Here is a 17511-nt window from a genome sequence, read left to right as displayed (position 1 = left end):
AGGGTCAGGAATTAACAGGCGAATAGCTCCAGTTAAAACCCCCACTACAGCCCCAAACAAGAGTTCTGGCGAGGCGCAGAAAGGAGGTCACTGAGGATCTTTCCGCGGTCAAAGGAAGACCACCGCCCCCTTCAGGCCCCTCCCCCGCCTCCGGAAGAACCCAAACAATCCAGCCCAACGGCCCGCCCCCAGCCCCTTCCCTCGCGCGGGATGCCCAGGCAGGTAGAGAGAGAGGGGTTGGGGTTGTGCAGTTTCTACAGGATTCTGACCCCTAAACAACTACCAGAAGGTGAGTCCATTCTTGCAAGAGAATGTTAGCACATCTGCCTCCAGAATCTTCCCTGCAAGCTTGCGGTTGGAGGCCACAAGAACAGGCTGCGGGGCTGCGGTTTTCCCGGCCCTGGGCTAGCACAGAGTCCTGTCCCAGCCCATCTCTCCGGCCACACGATACCCGTTGGCAGGAAGGCTGTGGGCAGAAAGGCCTCGCTCTGACCACCAGAGTGAACCCGCTCTACCAGCGGACCGACAGGTGAGAGCTGCCAAATCCCCCAGGCCACACGGCAGCACTCGCAGATGGTGGCGCCCCGCTGGGAGACCAGGCTCGGGGGCGGAGGGCGAAATTAAGCAAGGTGAACGCCGCCGCTCCAGGCCGGCCAGCGCCACCTGCCCGGCCGCCTCAGGGGCCAAGCCCGGGCTCCTGCTGCCGCCCACAGGGATCACAGCCCGCAAGCGCGCAGCTGCAGCAGCCGGCTCGCGGGCCTGCTTGCGGAGAAGGCCGCGCGCGCCAGCATCTGCGGGAGATAGGCACCGCCTGGCAAAGAGATCTCTCCCTTGGCCGAGGCGACAGACCCTAAAAGGCACCAGCACACGCACGTGGGAGCAGGGGCAGTGCAGAACTTCCAGACCTGCAGTATGACTGGGGGAAAAAACCCAGTACGAGTTCCCTTCCACCATGGCCACTTGCTGGCTGGTGACCTAGGACGACAGGTCTCTTTAGCGGTTCCCAAGCCCCGGCGGGCACAGCCAAGCAGGCCAATAAGGAACCCCCGCCGGTTCCCACCACTGCCTTCCCCTCCGCCGCCGCCGCCGCCGCCGCCGCGCTGCCCACCTCTGCGCGGCGACCCGTCGATGCTCTCGGCGCTGGACGAGTGCGTGTCGGCCGGGGCTCGCCGCAGGCTGCTGAAGTAGCCGCGCGGCCTGGAGGCCCCGCTCCGCGGGGAAGGACCGCCGCCGGGCGCGCCGTCCCTGCGCGCGAAAATGCCGCTAAAGAAGCGCAGCAGTCGGTGCTCCGACGCGGCGCCGGGGCCCGCGGCCGCCGCCCGCGCGCGCTCCAGCCGCTGCAAGTCGCTGTTGTCCAGCGTGCGGTTCTTGCTCTTGCTGCGCTCCCAGCGCTCCAGGTCCGAGAGCGCATCGTTCTTGCTGAGCACCTCGCCCACGTCCAGGGTGTTGCGCTTCTCCGAGGAGGGCTGCGCGGAGGCCGCGGGCTCCAGGGCGGCCTCGGGGTCGGCCACAGCCTCGCCACCCGGCGCCCAGGCCAGGCTCCCGGAGCTGCTGTGGCGCCTCCCGCGGCCCAGGGCCAGGCCCTGCGGCACCTCGGGCCCACTCCAGTGCCTGAAGCTGAGGCTTCGTCGCAGGGGTGCGGCCCGGGCCTCCTCCACGTCCGGGCTACCGGGCGCGAGCGAGCCAGGCGCCTCCTCCACCGTCGGGGGGCTGCCGGCCAGATCCGCGGGCTCCGGGTCGCGTGCGCACGGCCGGAGCCGCCCGAGCTCCAGCTGCCCGGTGCTGCGGGTGCGAAAGGTGCGGAAGTCCCAGGCGCGCGGCCGGCGGCCCTCCAGATCCTCAGCGCCCGCTGCCGCCGCCGCCTCCTCCAGGAGCCGCCCGGGTGCGTCCGGGGAGCGCGCGGGCCGGGGCCTCCGAGCAGGGCGCGGGCCGGGGCCGCCGGGGCCCGGAGCGCCCAGCTGCTCCTTCCTGACCATGGTCACGGAGATGCGGTAGACTGTCTTCCTGGGGGGCGTCCCGCGCTGCATCGCGTCCGCAGGCGGAGACGCGGGTTCGCCGCTGCCGTCCAGCAGGTACATGTCGCCCGGGGCCGCGGCCGCCGCGCCGCTCGCCAGGGCTCCGCCGCATCCAGCGCGCCGCGGGCCGGGCCGCACGGTCGGGCGGTCGCCGGGCGAGGCGGGGAGGGCGGGCGGGCGCGCCTGGAGAGGGTCCACGCCCCCCGCTCGCCGGGAGAGCTGCTCTCAAGCTGCGGGGACCGCGCCTCCGGCGCCCGCCGGCCGGTGCGCCGCGCGGCCCGAGTGCCGGGGTCCGGGCCCGGGGCGCCGAGCCATCGGCCGGCGGGGCCCGGCGGGCGGAGGGTCAGGCGTGGGGCCGGTCTCACCGGCAGGTGCGGTCGCGGCGCGCTGGGCCCGGGGCGGGCGGCGGCGCCCGCGGCTTCATTGTCTACAGCGCCGAACCCGCTCGCATCCTCGGGGTTTTTTCGCACAGTTCGGCGGCTCCGCAGCCCCCGCCACTCCCTAGGTTCGGGACGCGCGGGCAGCAGCGCCGGCGGCGGACGAGGGGCCGGCGGGCGGTGGTTTAAAATGGAAATGCGCGCCGGGGCGGGGCGGGGCGGGCGGGGGCCGACGTGCAGGGACCGCGGGCCGCGCGCCCAGCCCAGCCGCCGAGTCCCGGGAGCGCGGCGGCGGCGGCGGCGGCGGGAGCGCGGCTCGGCAGCCAGGCCTAAGCGCCGGGGTGGATTGCAGCCGGGCGGACCGGAGCCTCCCCCGGTTGGAGCTGGCGTGGGGGGAGGGGGCGGTGCTTATGCCCCGCCTGAACCCACCCTCTGGGGGCTTACGAGGCATCATATTTTATATGATTTATAGGCAGCACCTTTCCTAATCAAGGAGCTCTGAAGATGTGACTCAAAGACTTGTTTAAAAAAAAAAATCCCAAGGTACCCCAGGTACTTGTTGTGGTAACTTTACACAGGAGCAGGTGCACTCCCAGTAAGGACAGAACGAAGGGCCCCAGAAGGCAGCATCCCGTGATGGCGCTGTGCCCACACCTCTGCCCTCCAAATGAAGGACCTTGCAGTTTCACTCCTAAAACATTTGGGCGGATTCTCCCAATGCGTGGGGGAAACTCCTGGCAGCCGGCGGGCATATACTGCCCAGGATAACAGGCAGAATACAGTGGTTAAGAGCTGAAGAAGGGAGGCTGGCAGTCCCAGCCCTGCCTGTCCACTTCCGAGCCCCCTCAGGTTTGACGCCTGTAAAGTGTGTGTGTTGTGTGTGTGTGTGTGTGTGTGTTGGGTGGGGGGTGTACCTAAGCTCTGTGCATTCTTGATGACTGAATTTGCTAAGAGACTATGTGCAGACATTCTGTGTAAGCACTCAATATTTACCATTAATAGTTAATGTTGATTTCTCGTCCATCATTTTCCCACTTGCTACCTCTTGCTCTATAGATACCGGCTCCTGATATCACCCGATGTGGCAAAATGTTCACACATAGTTGATCAAAAGCTCTTAATTAGTTCTTCATGAGGTCCTGAACACTGATCTCTCAGGTTTGCTCGTTTAAAAGTTTCAGAAAGCTAGTGTCACCAATACAATGCCCATTCATCAAACTGAAGGCTCTTATACAACCTCCCTTAGGCCTGGAAACGCCAAGGCTGTTCCTAGGAAGTGTGCCTGCCAGGTGCTCCTCCAGGATGAGACAAATGTTTGCAAGAGCCGATTTCCCTTCTTTTAATCTTTCAAGTAATTAGGTGGCACCGACTGTGTTCAGAGCCCTGAAAAGAATATAAAGATGAATCATGAGGTTGCTTACTAACGGGGGGTTATCTCCTAGGAAATCTGGATTTTACCTGAGAGTGAAATGAACTCTTCAGATTTGATGGAATAAATCAGAAAAACTGCTAGTTGATGCAGTTTAATTTTTAAAAGATATTTTATGACATGGGATTTTTAGGGTAATGAAAATACTCCGTATGATGCCATAATGTCAGACACATATCATTACACACTTGTCCAAACCCAGAGAATATGTAACACCAAGCATAAACCCCAGTGTAAACTCTGGGCTTCAGGTGATAACATGTCAGTGTAGGTTCACGGATGGTGACAAATGCTCCACCTGGGGGTGGGCGGGGGGGGGGGAGGAATGGAAATTCTCTGTACCTTTTGTTCAATAGTGCTATGAACCTAAAGTTACCCTAAAAAAAAGGACTACAGGGTGGAGGGTGTCATGCCTGTGGCACGTGGAAGTTCCCGGGCCGGGGATGGAACATGTGTAACAGCGGCGATGACGCTGGGTCCTTAACCCACTGTGCCACAAGGGAACTCTGAAGTTTTCTTTTTCAAGTACTTCAAAACATCACCCTCAGTGGTTCCACCTGAACAATGTGATTGCCACGATCATAGGGCACCTGCTCTTGGCACTCAAGGGTTCAGGAGTGGTGACTTTTAACATGCCCTCGTTGCAAAGGTGGGGACCCCAGGACAGACCAGTCTTACCTTCTGAATTGCAATAAAAAGCCCCTTTGAACCACCAACTTCTAGGACGGGAGCCAAGCAGTAATCATCTATCAGAATAAGGTTTCTAGAACCCATTGGGTTCAGGGGATGCAGAGGCTCAGAGAGGGTGAGTGCTTCCCCTAAGGCTACACAGCTCACTGCTGAGCTAAACCTGAGGTCACACTGCCTGTGCCCATGCCCATGCTTCAGTGTCATTCCTTTTGCCAACAGTTCACTTTGTGGACCTCAGAGAGAGAAACGAATGTGTGACTATTATCAAACTTTATGCTCATAGAGCACAAATGACATCTCAACAGCTCAGCATGTTTTCATTTGTTCATTTTTCTATTTATTTATTTATCAAATATATATACTGAGCATCTCTGGTGACACTCCGCAGTGACAAGGCAGGGTCTCTCTGTCCTCAAACCTGTGAAAATTGCTGCAGGCAGTTCTCAGGGCCAAGTCACTGAACATACAAAGACAGGAAGAGGAAAAGATGGTACAGGGCAGTGCCCAGCACTCTGCCTGCGGGGTAGGGACCCAAGGATGCAGCAAAAGCCTCAAATTTTACAGCTGCAAAGACAGAAAGGTCCATCGCGTTTATAAGCAATAAAATCAACACTCAGCAGTGCAGAGGCCGGGATCTCTGCTGGGGCCAGAACCCAAAGCCCTGAGTTAGCCTGGGGTCCATTCTCACCAGTATTTGAGACCACGGCAACTCTCAAACACAGAGGTGAATTTTAGTCTGAAATCAGCGCACAGTTAGGATATATAAATATATCTGGTCACCTAAGGCACCCGCGGAGTATGAGCACGGGGGTGGGTGGGAGGTTGGGATGGAGAAGAGCATTTCTTTAGGGCCCCAAGAGTGAACCGTTCCCATCGCTGCTGGGCTGTCGCAAATCCAGCCCGGGTTTTGCACTGTGCCGTACTAGGATGCAGGCTGCAGAGTAGAAGATTCCATTTGATCCACCTTAGAAGACATGGGATCTTAGATGGCACTGAAGGAGGGAACCTCTTTCCGCCAGAGGCGGTGTGTTCATCACCATTCGGTGCTTCCTGCCTCATAAGCAGCACCTGTTCCATCCCAATCGTAATGCCTGCCTGTGAGGTCTGACAGTTGGCGCTGAAAAACCTGGGCGACCTGCCCCCTCCCTACGGCCCTGGAATATGTGGGCTCTTCCGAGGCGAAGGAGACAGAGGCTCAGACAGAGCCTGCCCCTCCAAAAATCTCCATCCCCTTTCAGGCAGCCAGACTGCCTTTGAAAAATTAAAATAATCATGCTATGCATGTTCAGGTCAGCAGGATGCTTTATTTACCTATTGCTTCTTCAAGCAGCCGCATTAGGCCCTTACCTCTTGCATGATTCCATGCCATGGAGTATGTCTGTATCACCATTTTGGCTTCAAAAAAAAAAAAAAAAAGAAAGACGGTAGTTGATTTTACTGCCACATCAAAACCAAGCAGCAGGCAGGCCAGCAAAACCTCAGCACTGCAGAGCCGCCAGTGTCAGAGAAGGAAGGACTGTGGAAGGGGTGGGGGGTGGGGGATAGGGGAAGGGGGGGGCAGCCCACCTACGCCCCCATTTCCCTCGGGCAGCTGGCTTCCCTCTCCCAGTCCCGAGTTTATGAGATCCTCTGGCCCCCCTCCCACGACTTCCCTGTTCTGGGCCATTTCGAGCTGCCTATAAATTAAACATCCTGCAGGAAAATACTATTTCGCAAGCCTTAGTACAGCCGACCAGCCTCGCAGAAAGGAAACCCCTGGTAGTCAGCACAGCCCAGCCGTCTGCTCCGCAAGCTGACTTCCCAAATACCAAACTCGCCAGCTAGTCACCTCGTTGACAGTATTAGCAGGAACACATCTGCGGGCAACCTGTCCCCAGCCGACCTTGGCCTGGCCTCTGCACACCTACCCCAGCAGCCCACAAAGGGCCCCTCCCCATGGCAGGGCACGTGACAGACTCTCCCTTCTGGCAGCAGGCTGACAAATACGTTTAGGAAGCAAAAAGAAAGCTGCATGTTTTCCTAACCATTTCGTGTTTTGCCTTTTGGCAGGAGAACTGAGTCGGATCACTGCAGGAGGAAGGGTTTCTGATCTAAGACCTCCCGTGATGCCCAGCTTCTGCCATCACCCTGCCCAGGCTGAGCTCATTAGGGACCCAGGAGATAAGGACTGGACCCTCGAGTCCCATAAGTATGGAGTATGCTGGGTCCTAGGGCCAAGGACGTTCTGATCCAGGAGAAGAAAATCCCCACCCCACCGCCCAGCACCTACATCTTGCTCGCCTTTTTCCTGGAGGACCAACAGCAGTGCAGCCTGCCGGCCCAACTGTGGGCCCAGACGGTCTGAGGTAAAGGGCTCCCCGGATGTTGTAAGGCAGCACCTGTGCTCCAGGCACTTCCATTCTACCCGGGAGCTCACAGTGTAACCTCGGCCGGCCCCACAGCCAGACTCCAGCCCCAGAGTGAGGAAAGCGGGTCCATGACTGCCGGCCTGACCTTAGATGAAAGGTGCATGGAAGGCATCCTCGGATCTGAGAGTCAGGCAGTTTGCACACATGGAAGCTGGAGAGCTGGTGCCCCTGAAGTGGGGGGGAAGGGGAGGGGGAGACCTACCCCCAGCGGGAACTCAAGTCCCGCTCAGTATCCCGCCAACAAGGGTTTCTGGGGGCAGGGGTCTTTTGCTTGGACGGCAGACAACAGGTGATCACCACAAGATGCTGGCGGTGGGTACCACGCCTGCGCGGGGCGGCGTGGGCGCTCATGCTGGATTTTGGGGGGGTTTTGTGTGTGAAGTGCATCTGGAACGGTGACCCCGACAGACGTGGCATGGGAACTGACAAGGCTCACAAATAACCAACAACCAGAAAAAAGTGCTAACACGTGATAAAGGAGTTCCCATCGTGGCGTCCCCTCGCATCCATGAGGACGCAGGTTCCATCCCTGACCTCTCTCAGGGGGTTGAGGACCCGGCGTTGCCGTGAGCTGTGGTATAGGTCGCAGAGGCGGCTCAGATCCGGCGTTGCTGTGGCTGGGGTGGAGGCTGGCAGCTGCAGCTCTGATTGGACCCCTAGCCTGGGAACCTCCATATGCTGCGGGTGTGGCCCTAAGAAAAGACAAAAAAAAAGTCACACAGGCAATTAAAAAATAATAATAAATGTCATAAGAAGAGACAGGTAAGAGGAAGGCAGAAAAGTATTTCCACCTGAAACACTCAAAAAGGGTTTCCCAATGGGACGTGGCCTTCCTCCAGAGCAGGGTGTGTCCACCTCAGCCTACAGGCGTTCCAGGCGGGATCATTCTTCGGAGGGGGCGGGGGGGGGGGCGGTTTGCTCTGTGCATCACAGCTTGTTTATTTAGCAGCATGGCTGGCCTCTGCCCACTAGATGCCAGCAGCACCCCCTCCCCAACCATGACAACCAAAAAACGCAGGCAGACATCACCAGATGTCTCCTGGGGGCAAAGTGCCTCCGGGGGGACCCGTCCAAAGGCACAGGCAAGACACACCACGTGGAGAGGGGACGGGGTGGGGAGGGGGGAGTGTCCCCGGCTTCTCGACCTCTCATTTTACCATTTTCTTCATTCAGCCCGTCCCGCCTGCCTCTGTAGGTCATGATGAAGAGCTCTGGACGGCCTCTCTATAAAAAGAGAAGCCATGATCTCCAGTAATCCTCCCCGGAGTCCGAAGAACAGCAGTAGAGACGGAGGGCGCCGCCGCCAGTCCTTATGTGACAGACACGTCATCACTTATAATTCGTTTAAACCAATGAGCGTCATGGATGTGACTGAGATGCTGGAAAGGACAATAATGAAGCTCTGCCTACAGTAACTATTTAAAACCCTAAGCAATATTGTATTGTGTTTAATCAGAGCATGTCCTATGCAAGATGCTCGAAGACTTGGACCCATGCGTGCCTGCCCGGGTATGGACAATGCATCAGAGAGCCTGTGGGATCTCAGCTAAGCTCCTGGCTTCCCTCCAGGAGGCCTCGAACCCGGCAGGGACGTGGGGAGCAGGCTGGAGGGACCACGGAAACAGGGCTGGAGCTGCCTTCTCACAGGGTCCCCTCCTGCACTAGGTCAGAGCAGTGTCACTCCATCCTTTAAACACGGGAGCCGCCGTTTAAACTGCAGAGAGCCAGGGCTGGAAGAGATTCCATCTGACCCATTTCACAGATAAAGCAGCCTCCAGGGTAGCCAACCTGCCGGAGGCCACCGCGGGAACAGAGGAGCGGGCCGGCCACAGCCAGTACTGCAGCCCCCAGGAAGCGTCGGAAGCCAAGCGGAAACCTCACATCCACATAAGGAGACCCATGAAAAGCGGGCTTGGTTTCAAAACTATGCCCAAATCCCTTAGGAGTCGATTCGCACTCCCCAGTACAGGCCTGTGTCAGGCCAAAGTGGCTGAAGGGAGAACCAGAGCCAAGCCCATTCATTGCCACTCTCTGGAAACAAACGCCACTGCTGGGTGTGACCCCCTCAGCAGCTCCCATTTAGGGTCACCCTTAGGGTATTGGGCGCTGGCTGCAGCCAGGGCTCCCCGCGAGGCTGCTCCCCTAGCTCTGTGGAGAGTCGGCTGAGGTGTCAGAAGGATTTCATCAAGACCAACCCCCAACTTTGCACCTGTCCCCTGAACAGCTGCAAAGAAGCTTTGGGATTTGCATGGAGAAAACCCAGGGATGCCCTAATCCTTCCAGCCTTCGGCGGTGCAAGGGGCTCCGGCACCAGCCTATCTGGTAACACCTTCCTCTGCGGGACCCCCCAGTGAGGCTGCTCAGTGGTCCTCCAGACCCGACAGTTCAAACCCAGCAAGGGTCTGGCGTGGACCCTCCTGGCCGCCTCTGGAATAGAAACAAATGCCAGAGGCTGTCGAAGATCAGCCCCTTCGACGGGTCTCACAGCAGCTGGATGTTTACTAAAGCAGGCTGGTCTTCAGATCCACGGACCCCAAAGATCCGTAAAATCCCCAGCTTCCGTGAGAGTCGAAACCGAGGACACAGATGATGCCTTGGGGATTATTGTCGGCACTGTCACAAAGCTCACCACCAACACAAGCCTATTTTCTCAGGAGTTATCACTACCACATACCGTGTGTGGTTTGGCCGCCAAAATATCTGGAAATCTTTCATCTGTGCCCCGGGGACGTACAGGTTTGATACGTTTTCCTCTAAATGCTAAAAACATGACTAAGATGCCTGTTTGAAACCTCACCGCCGCCCCCCCCATGCCCGCCCCAAATCCGCAGTGGGAGACACGTGAGCAGCCTCCTGCCTTCATTAGCCAGTGTGTCACCAGCTCCCGGTCCCCAGACTCAGAGGATAAACACTTCAGGGCGGCTGGTGGCAGCAGCCACCCCCTCGTCAGCGACAGTTTGCATTCAAGCTCTGGGGACACCAGGATCAGCTGTGACACAGGAAGAAGGAATAAAACCCCTGTCCTCTCATCCGCCTGCCACACACGGGCTGTCAGCACCCGGCGTGCCAAGGGCAGGGGCGAGGGGTTCCTGCAGCAGGAAGATGGGGGAGTGGGGCCTTATGCGCCTCTTTCCCCAATTATCATGTTGTGTCAGGCTCGCTTCCTTTGAAAAATCACCACCAACCCCAGAACCTTCCATGAAAAAAGACAGACCGAGGGGGGAAATGATAAATAAATCTGCTATGGCCAATCGGCGGGTCTCAAAACTCTGCCCACCCCACCCCGCTGCCCCCAACGCCAGCTCTGTCCCCAGGAGTGTTGCTAAACTGCAAGCTGGTTATGAATCAGCACCAGACTTTTCCAAAGTTGAAAAAGGAGGTTCATGGCGCCTGATCTGCCCAGCGGCAGGTGGATCAAAGGCAGCCTGAGAAGCCTCTAAGCTCAAGTCGCATACCCCTCAGGACATGACTAGTGGGCTTGGCGATGAGTGATACACAGAGCATGGGTTTAGGCGCCAGTCCTGGGTGCCTTTGTTCCTGTCACTCCCTACAAAGGGAGGCGGCCAGGGGAGTCCAGGGTCCGAGCGGAGGACCGGGCCACACCCACCTCCTCAGCCCAGGCCTTTCCCTTCACCAGCTTCTCAGGGCCCCCTCCCAGAGCCAAACGCCCGCTAAGGCAGCCCCGCCAGTCTGGCCTCCAACAGCCAGGACGGCCCTTCTAGAAGGAGAGGTCAGACCCTCCGTGCTGGCCCTTCTCTCCTTCTAGAACTTCCACCAGAGCACCCTTCCCTGCCCAATCCTTCGGATCCTTGCACCGGCAGCCAAAGCCACAAGCTATCCCGTCTCTGCTCCAGCTATAGCCCTGCCAGCCTCTGATGCCCCAGAGACCCCTCCCCCTACCCTCACCCCAAAGGACGACCCATCCCACTGAACTGCGTTCCTCACGATGTGTCCACTAAGCATGCAGCCCCCGCCAGACCCTCCCCACTTCAGGAGACTCTCATGCAAGCTCAAGGGTAGGGACCCCAAGCCCCCTGCAGATAGATGCTGGCAGAGCGGAAAGGGCTGGGCACTGGTGGCCTGCAGCCCCCACCCCCTTCCCCACCCCACTGCCCAAGCTTCTGCCTTCCCTGAAAGTGCTTTGGCCCCAGGCCCCCTTAGGAAGACTTCAGGCCAGCATCCAGAGTGGCCTCACACGGGCCACGCAACCACACCTGTCTCTCCTGCTCGGTGCTGACGCACAGCCGAGTACCACCAATCACAGTCACCCCACTTCGGCCAGGCCAGCCCACGAAAACACTCGCTTAGCTCCTGCTAATAAAAAGCAGAAACAAGAGCCTCTCCTGCCCCCCTCCCAGGCGACATCCTTTCTGCTGCAATGGACTTTTAGGGTACAATTCCCGCTCAGACCCCCCAGAGACTCGGGCTACCTGCAGAATAAAAGGCCCCCTCCCACACTGGTGCCCGAGACAGCCCCACCCATCCCTGCTGTACTTAAGGAGCAGCTGGGGGCTGGGCTCCAAGGCCAGAAGGACGCAAACCACGCCCCCACCCCACCTTGCGACTTTGGGAAAGTGACCTTGAGTCTCCGTCCCCAGTCTCACAAAGCAGAGGTGGTGACCAAAGGCCGTGCCGCTGTGAAGCACCTGCCGGCCCGGTGCTGAGAGCAGCGCGTGCTGTCTGCTGCCCCCCAGGATGCTCCATTCTACGGCCGCCCCCACACCCCCAGCGCCTGCAGCGGAGCTGCGGGACCAGCTGTCCCCTCTCATTGCCAGGGCTCAGGAGTCCGTGAGCCCCCCACACCTGTGCACACCCCTTCCTGGTTCCAATCACCCTGTTCCAACCTGACACTCACTACACCACACGCCCCCCCCGACCCCCGAAGACCAGGGTCCCTGACTCGGGCCCGCAACCCCGTCTCTAAGCCCCAGCCCTTAGCAGCGCTGTGCTCAAGAAACGCTGCCTCATGGTGAGTCTGATCAACCCGGAGGCCGCTTCCAGTCGCGAGCCCGACAGGGCAGGAAGGCGGAGGCCGTGGCACAAAAAGCGGCAGAGGTCAGCCGACCTGCCCGGCCGCCACCCCGCACAGCGGTCCCCCGCCCCGAGGGGATCCACGGAGTCCCCAGGGGTTAGGGAAAGACACACAGAAGAGGGTGACTCACTTCTTCCCCGGCCACAAAACTCCTCAGAGCATCCGGCCCTGGGCGGCCGCCCCTGAGAAAAGATGCCCCCCCTTGGCGGCAAACACACAAACATGATGGGGGCGGGGTCTTCCCAGAGGATGATGCTGCTTTTCTTTTTAGGGCCACACCTGCAGCGTTTGGAGAGTCCAGGCGAGGGGTCGAATTGGAGCTAAAGCTGCCAGCCTACACCACAGCCACAGCAACGCCGGATCCTTAACCCACTGAGCAAGGTCAGGGATCGAAGCCGAGTCCTCATGGATACTAGTCAGGTTTGTTACCGCTAAGCCACGACGGGCACTCCCAGAGGCTTCATTTGAAGGAGAGAGACAAGCCCAGGCCTTTCCAGGGGAAGCGAGTCTCCCCTCCCAGGGTCACTGCCACCCCCCAGGGAAGGCTAGGAAGGTGCCCGCACACGTGTGCGCTGGTCAGAGGGGAGAGAGGTTGCAGCTTCCAGAAAGCCTTCCTTGGAGGGACCGCGGGGTGGGAATGCCCACCCTTCCGGCCTGGGCCTGGACCGTGCCCAGGATGCCACCCAGGATGGGGTGCTCCACCTGCTCACCTGGATTCAGACAGCAGAGGCTACCCGGCCGGCACCCGGCCTTCACTGAGACAGAATGAAACGCAGGCTGTTGACTCCAGGCGCTGACAACACCCTCGAAGACAGAGAATCCGAGAGAACTCAGAACTCTTTAAAGAGAGGCTCATAAGGGGCCCTCCCCCCGCAGTAATGCTCAGCACATGGCACTGCGGAAGTTCTAGAACTAACGGCGTTCACTTTTCAAGCGGCCGGTTCAGGGGCACTGTCGGAGCTGCCCGCACCCACGGAGAGGGCCTCTCTGCACATAGCACCTCGCTGCACCCAAACTGTCCCAGAATTACGGAGAGAGAAGCAACAGCTGCCGCTGGAAATTTCTGGACGCAAAAAGAGGTGACACCAGGCAGCAGAATGTTCACGCAAAAGGCCTCTTTCTCAGGCAGAATTACAAGTTCATGGTCAAGGAAATGTAGTGCTTGAGATGGCCACCCTCTGGAACTTTCCAGCCTTCACGGGCTGTCCTCAAAGGGACGAAGGTGGACCCTGCGACTCGCTTGCACCTCCTCCGCCAGGCCTGTGTGGGAGGGGAGGGTGGGGGGCCGGGCCCACCTCCTGCCGCAGGGCCAGAAGCAGGTCTCACTCGTGACAAAGGCTGGAGGGCGGTGGTGGGGCCATTCTTTTGTGAGCAACCCAGTTTACCCGCCCCCTTCCAGACAAGATATAAAAAGGTATTTCGCACTGATTGAAGATTTCCAGGACCAAAGCCTCGCGTGGGAGGCTCCAGTCTACTTCAGGCTTCACCCCAGGCTTCAAAGATACTAGGCCACCAGCAGGGTGGCCAGGCCCACCCCCAACCCAGCGTTTCTGGCACTTCCGCCCAGACCCCCAAGGAGCCCGCACCCCACCACCCTCCTCCTGCAGCCCAGGCCTCCCCATGTGGGCCCTCAAGGCTCAGGCAAACTAGCCCTGGGCTCCCTCTTCCCAACGTGACCAAGGCCTGGCTCAGCTGGAGGCCCTTCACAGAGGGCAGCTCTGCAATTATCCCCATTTTAGAGATTTGGGAGGTAAGTCACAGAGAGACGGGAAAGGTGCCCTGGACCTCCCAGTAACGCCTGGAGCTGGAATGGAGCGGTCCAGATATGCCTTCCCTCCAAAAAGCACCGGCTGTGCCCAAGGGGTGTGGCTGACCCCACTCTGGAAGGCTGGAGAGGAAGCTGGGCCCGGAGCAGGATGAGGGCTTTGCAAAGAGTCGGGGAACTTCATCGTGCTCTACTGGGTGCGGGGTGGGCGTGAGGAACGGATGTCAGAGTGGCAAAGACTTCGGGAGCAGGTAGGCAGACAAGAAGGAAGGCAGACACACACACACACACAGGCCCTCACCCAGTTCCAAGAGAGGGGACGCTGAAAATTCAAGGCAGCTTGGGATAAAGCAGGCTCCCATTTCATCTGCATCTCTAGGGACATGGTACCAGTCCAGGGGTCAGCATTATCCCCAAATCTCCCCGCTCCAGACCCTCTGTCCTTCTGAGGTTCTGAGAAGGGCTGAGCAGAGCCCTTGGCCCCCTCCCCTCCCCTGCTTTGAGCAGGCGCAGGCCTCCAGCCCGACTCCTGGGCACCCCTCCCAAGAAAACCTAGTTGCCCCAGATCGCCAAATCCACTGCCAGGTCACCTGATGAGCACGCCTCCGCCTGGGGAGCTCGCAGCCCCTGCACCTGCCCCCGCCACCACTGTGCCCCCCAGGGCCCTGTCACCCCTCTGCCTCCCAGGCCCTTGGCCCTGAGCCTGGAGGGCAGCAGGAAAGTCTGTCAAACCGCAGCCCTCCCGCTCTGAAAGTGGAAGTACTCACGCACAAAGCCATCAACTCCTAGCATCAGACACACTCCAGATACCGTGGCATCAGGACCAAGACGAAGGCATCAGGAAACCTGCACGTCGCCCAGGAGACGGCCAGACATTTCGAGCCTTTGTCGACTCTGTCCCTCCAAGCGCTGCACTAACAGTGCCATTTCTAAAGCAAAATCTTGTCATTTCCAGGAACAGACAACATTCATTTTGCTAATAGAAAACAGGGCGCACAAATAAACAGAAATGCTTCTAAAAGGGGTAAAGCATAAAGGAAAATGTCCATAAATATTTCATCGGCCACCAAGGTTTCAATGACCTTGACTGCCAAGAGAAAGTTCGCAATGACATTGGAAACATCTCTGCCCTTGTCTGCTCGGGCTGCCATCACAAAGTATCACAGCCGTGGCGCCGTGGGTTAAGAATCTGACTACAGCGGCTCAGGTCGCTTCGGAGGCACGGGTTCATCCATCCCCCGCCGTGGCACAGTGGGTTAAAGGATCTGGCACTGCTGCAGCTGGAATTCAGTCCCCAGCCCAGGAACCTCCACCTGCCACAAGTGCAGTCAATTTAAAAAAAAAAAAAGTATCAGACTTGAGGATTTAAACAGAAGAAATGTGTTTTCTTGCAGCTCCAGCAGTTGAGTCTGAAGTCGGGGTGTGGGCAGGGTTGATTTCTTCTGCTATCTCCCTATGTGGCTTGTCGGTGGCGTTTTCTCCCTGTGTCTTCAGGTCCTCTTCCCTCTGTGCCTGTCTGCATCCTTACCTCCTTCTTACAACGTAGGAAACCAGCCTGACTGCAGTAGCATCCACCTCAGTGCCTTGTTTTAACTTCACAGGCTCTTTAAAGACCCTGCCTCGAAATACAGTCCTGTTCAGAGGCACTGAAGCGGGGCTGGGGGGTGCGGTTTAGGGCTTCAACAGATGGATTCTGGGGGACACACCCAGCTGATGGCATCATCCGTCCATCACGGTTCATCAATAACAGGGTTCTCAAAGCAAGAGGTGCGGTCCATGTGTAATGGTCCCATTTGGGTTTCCAAAAGGCACTTTTCTCAGTTAAAAACTCAAAGCGACCCCAACTCAGCCGGGCTCCTGGGCTACCCAGGGCAGCACCAGAGCACCAGTCAGGAGCTGGTGGAGAGAGGCAAGCCTGGGCTCTTCCAGAGGAAGCCAAGGCTCCCTTCCCAGGGTCCCGCCCTCCTCCTGGGGAGACTACAGGGAAGAGCCGGCCCGTGTGTGGGAAGGACCCGCGTTTCGGCCTTTCTACGGAACACGTTCCTGGATCCACTGAAAACCAGGCATGTCTCGCTCAAATAATGAAGAGAGAACCCACGTGCACGGTCAGCAGTTCCAACCAAAGACCCCTGGCGCGGAGGGGAACAGACTGTCTCTCCTTTTCCTCCCCAGCTCTTCTGTTCAGAATGCACTGTCCACTCCATGTAATCAAGCTTTTAGGCTTGAAACCTTTTTTTTTTTCTAACCCTAGCCCTAAAAGCAAGCATACAAGGACTGTCCTGCCAAAAAGGTGTGTCACGTCCAAACCCAAGCATCTGTCTCGGCAGTGGTAATAAGGCAACAGGGCCAATGAAAGCAACATCCTCCCCTGCCTGGGGTCCTCAGCCAGCAGCAGCAGGAGGGACCTGCCCCCCAGGCCGGTGGGACGGGCTGTGACCTGGGGTACAGGACAACTCCTACGGGCTCACCGGCAAGGGGACCTTCAGTGGGCCACACCCCAGCCACGACGCTGTCCTTGCTTGTCTGACTGAGTCTGTGCAGCCCCGCTCATTAGTGGACGCTGTCAAAGCCCCAACCGCCTCCCTTCACTGTGCCTTGCCCCCTCCCTCTCCTATAAATCTCCAGATCAAAAACCAGGGTCTTGGTCCAAGGGAGATGCGTCCACAGCATGCAGGACCCAGCCTCACTGGGGGAAAGAAAAAGGGAGCTTGGAAATCTCCACTGAACAAACTCAAGCATGAATATACATAAATATTATATAGGTTTACCTACAAATGTATGTGAATGTTATATATGAACATATTAAATATATAATCTATATATGCCTGTATTATATAACATATATGCATTGCACATATATGAATATATTGCTTGTATTACAATGTGCACATGTATGTTGCAGACATTATATAATATGTAATATACGTTGTAGCTGTAATGTATATATATTGCACGTAAACCAAGATTACTTGCACAGAATACAAGGCATCCTACTCCAAAGCAACTGATACGGCAACCCAGGAATCATCTGCTTCTCTCCAATGTAACTTCTCTGCTCACACACAGCCTGGCTTGAGAAACATTTTCATTGCTTTAGTTTGATCAGATAAAAGCACTCAGCACTGGTCTGCTCTCTCCATCCGCTTTCACTTTGGAAGTTGAGTGTAGGGGGCAGGATGTGGGTGAAATAAAGGGACCAGGACCCAAAGTAAAAGCGAGGTGAGCCCGAGATGCTTCTGGACACCTAAGTAATTCCATGTTCTCAATTCCAGCATGAATTAATTTTCAAAGCATATGCCTGCCTTTAAATCTAAGCTGACCTTGTGTGGAATGCACAGATGTTTCTGTTATCACACAACTCAAAAAAAAAGACAAAAGGGGGGATCACTCTGGGTACAGTCATTAATATTCTTTATTCATGAAAGAGCACTGTTTGAAATTATATGAGTCAATCAGAAAGTCATTTTCTTTCAAAGTGTGCTGGGCTTCTTACCTGAATGCAAATCATAGTGACAAAGATACAACATAAAGATTGATAAAGCACTGCTTACTCCAGATAAATGTTTGAATTTGCTCCAGATAGAGCTGTGAGAGGCAACTCAGATTCTGACCGAATAGCTGGATATTTTTATTCTAATTTTCTCCAGACCACTTGCCTTTATGAAAATGAAGCAGAGACCCATGATGGAGACTTTTCAGATGAAATTATCGTCAAGCACTGTCATGTGGGAAGGGAAGAGACTGTCCTTTAAAAAGTGCTGTGGCTTAGGTTAGAGCATGTCAACGTTAGGACTG

The 17511-nt window shown here is 57.2% G+C and overlaps 1 protein-coding gene and 1 long non-coding RNA gene across 10 annotated transcripts in view; one reads left to right on the top strand and one right to left on the bottom strand.

The window, feature by feature from the left end:
- Nucleotides 1–17511, bottom strand: part of AGAP1 (ArfGAP with GTPase domain, ankyrin repeat and PH domain 1) — a 566173-nt gene that overhangs the window by 407674 nt on the left and 140988 nt on the right. For 4 of the 9 annotated variants that reach the window (XM_047773831.1, XM_047773834.1, XM_047773833.1 and 1 more), the window contains exon 1: nt 1109–2093. The exons of the other annotated variants lie outside the window; for them this stretch is intronic. In XM_047773831.1, the coding sequence (XP_047629787.1) occupies nt 1109–2078 (970 nt within the window). In that variant the 5' untranslated portion in view covers nt 2079–2093. Of the gene's footprint in view, nt 1–1108; nt 2094–17511 lie in introns of those variants that run through there. 9 annotated transcript variants of the gene reach the window in all.
- On the top strand, nt 1905–10170 carry LOC125123674 (uncharacterized). The gene is made up of 3 exons (XR_007134114.1): nt 1905–2072; nt 6561–6856; nt 8093–10170. It is a non-coding gene; the product is annotated as an uncharacterized LOC125123674 (long non-coding RNA).

This window comes from Phacochoerus africanus, chromosome 3, assembly GCF_016906955.1.
Source record: "Phacochoerus africanus isolate WHEZ1 chromosome 3, ROS_Pafr_v1, whole genome shotgun sequence".
Classification (NCBI taxonomy): domain Eukaryota; kingdom Metazoa; phylum Chordata; class Mammalia; order Artiodactyla; family Suidae; genus Phacochoerus; species Phacochoerus africanus.
The sequence above is the reverse complement of the archived record's forward strand: the minus strand, read 5'-3'. Positions and strand labels throughout refer to the sequence as shown.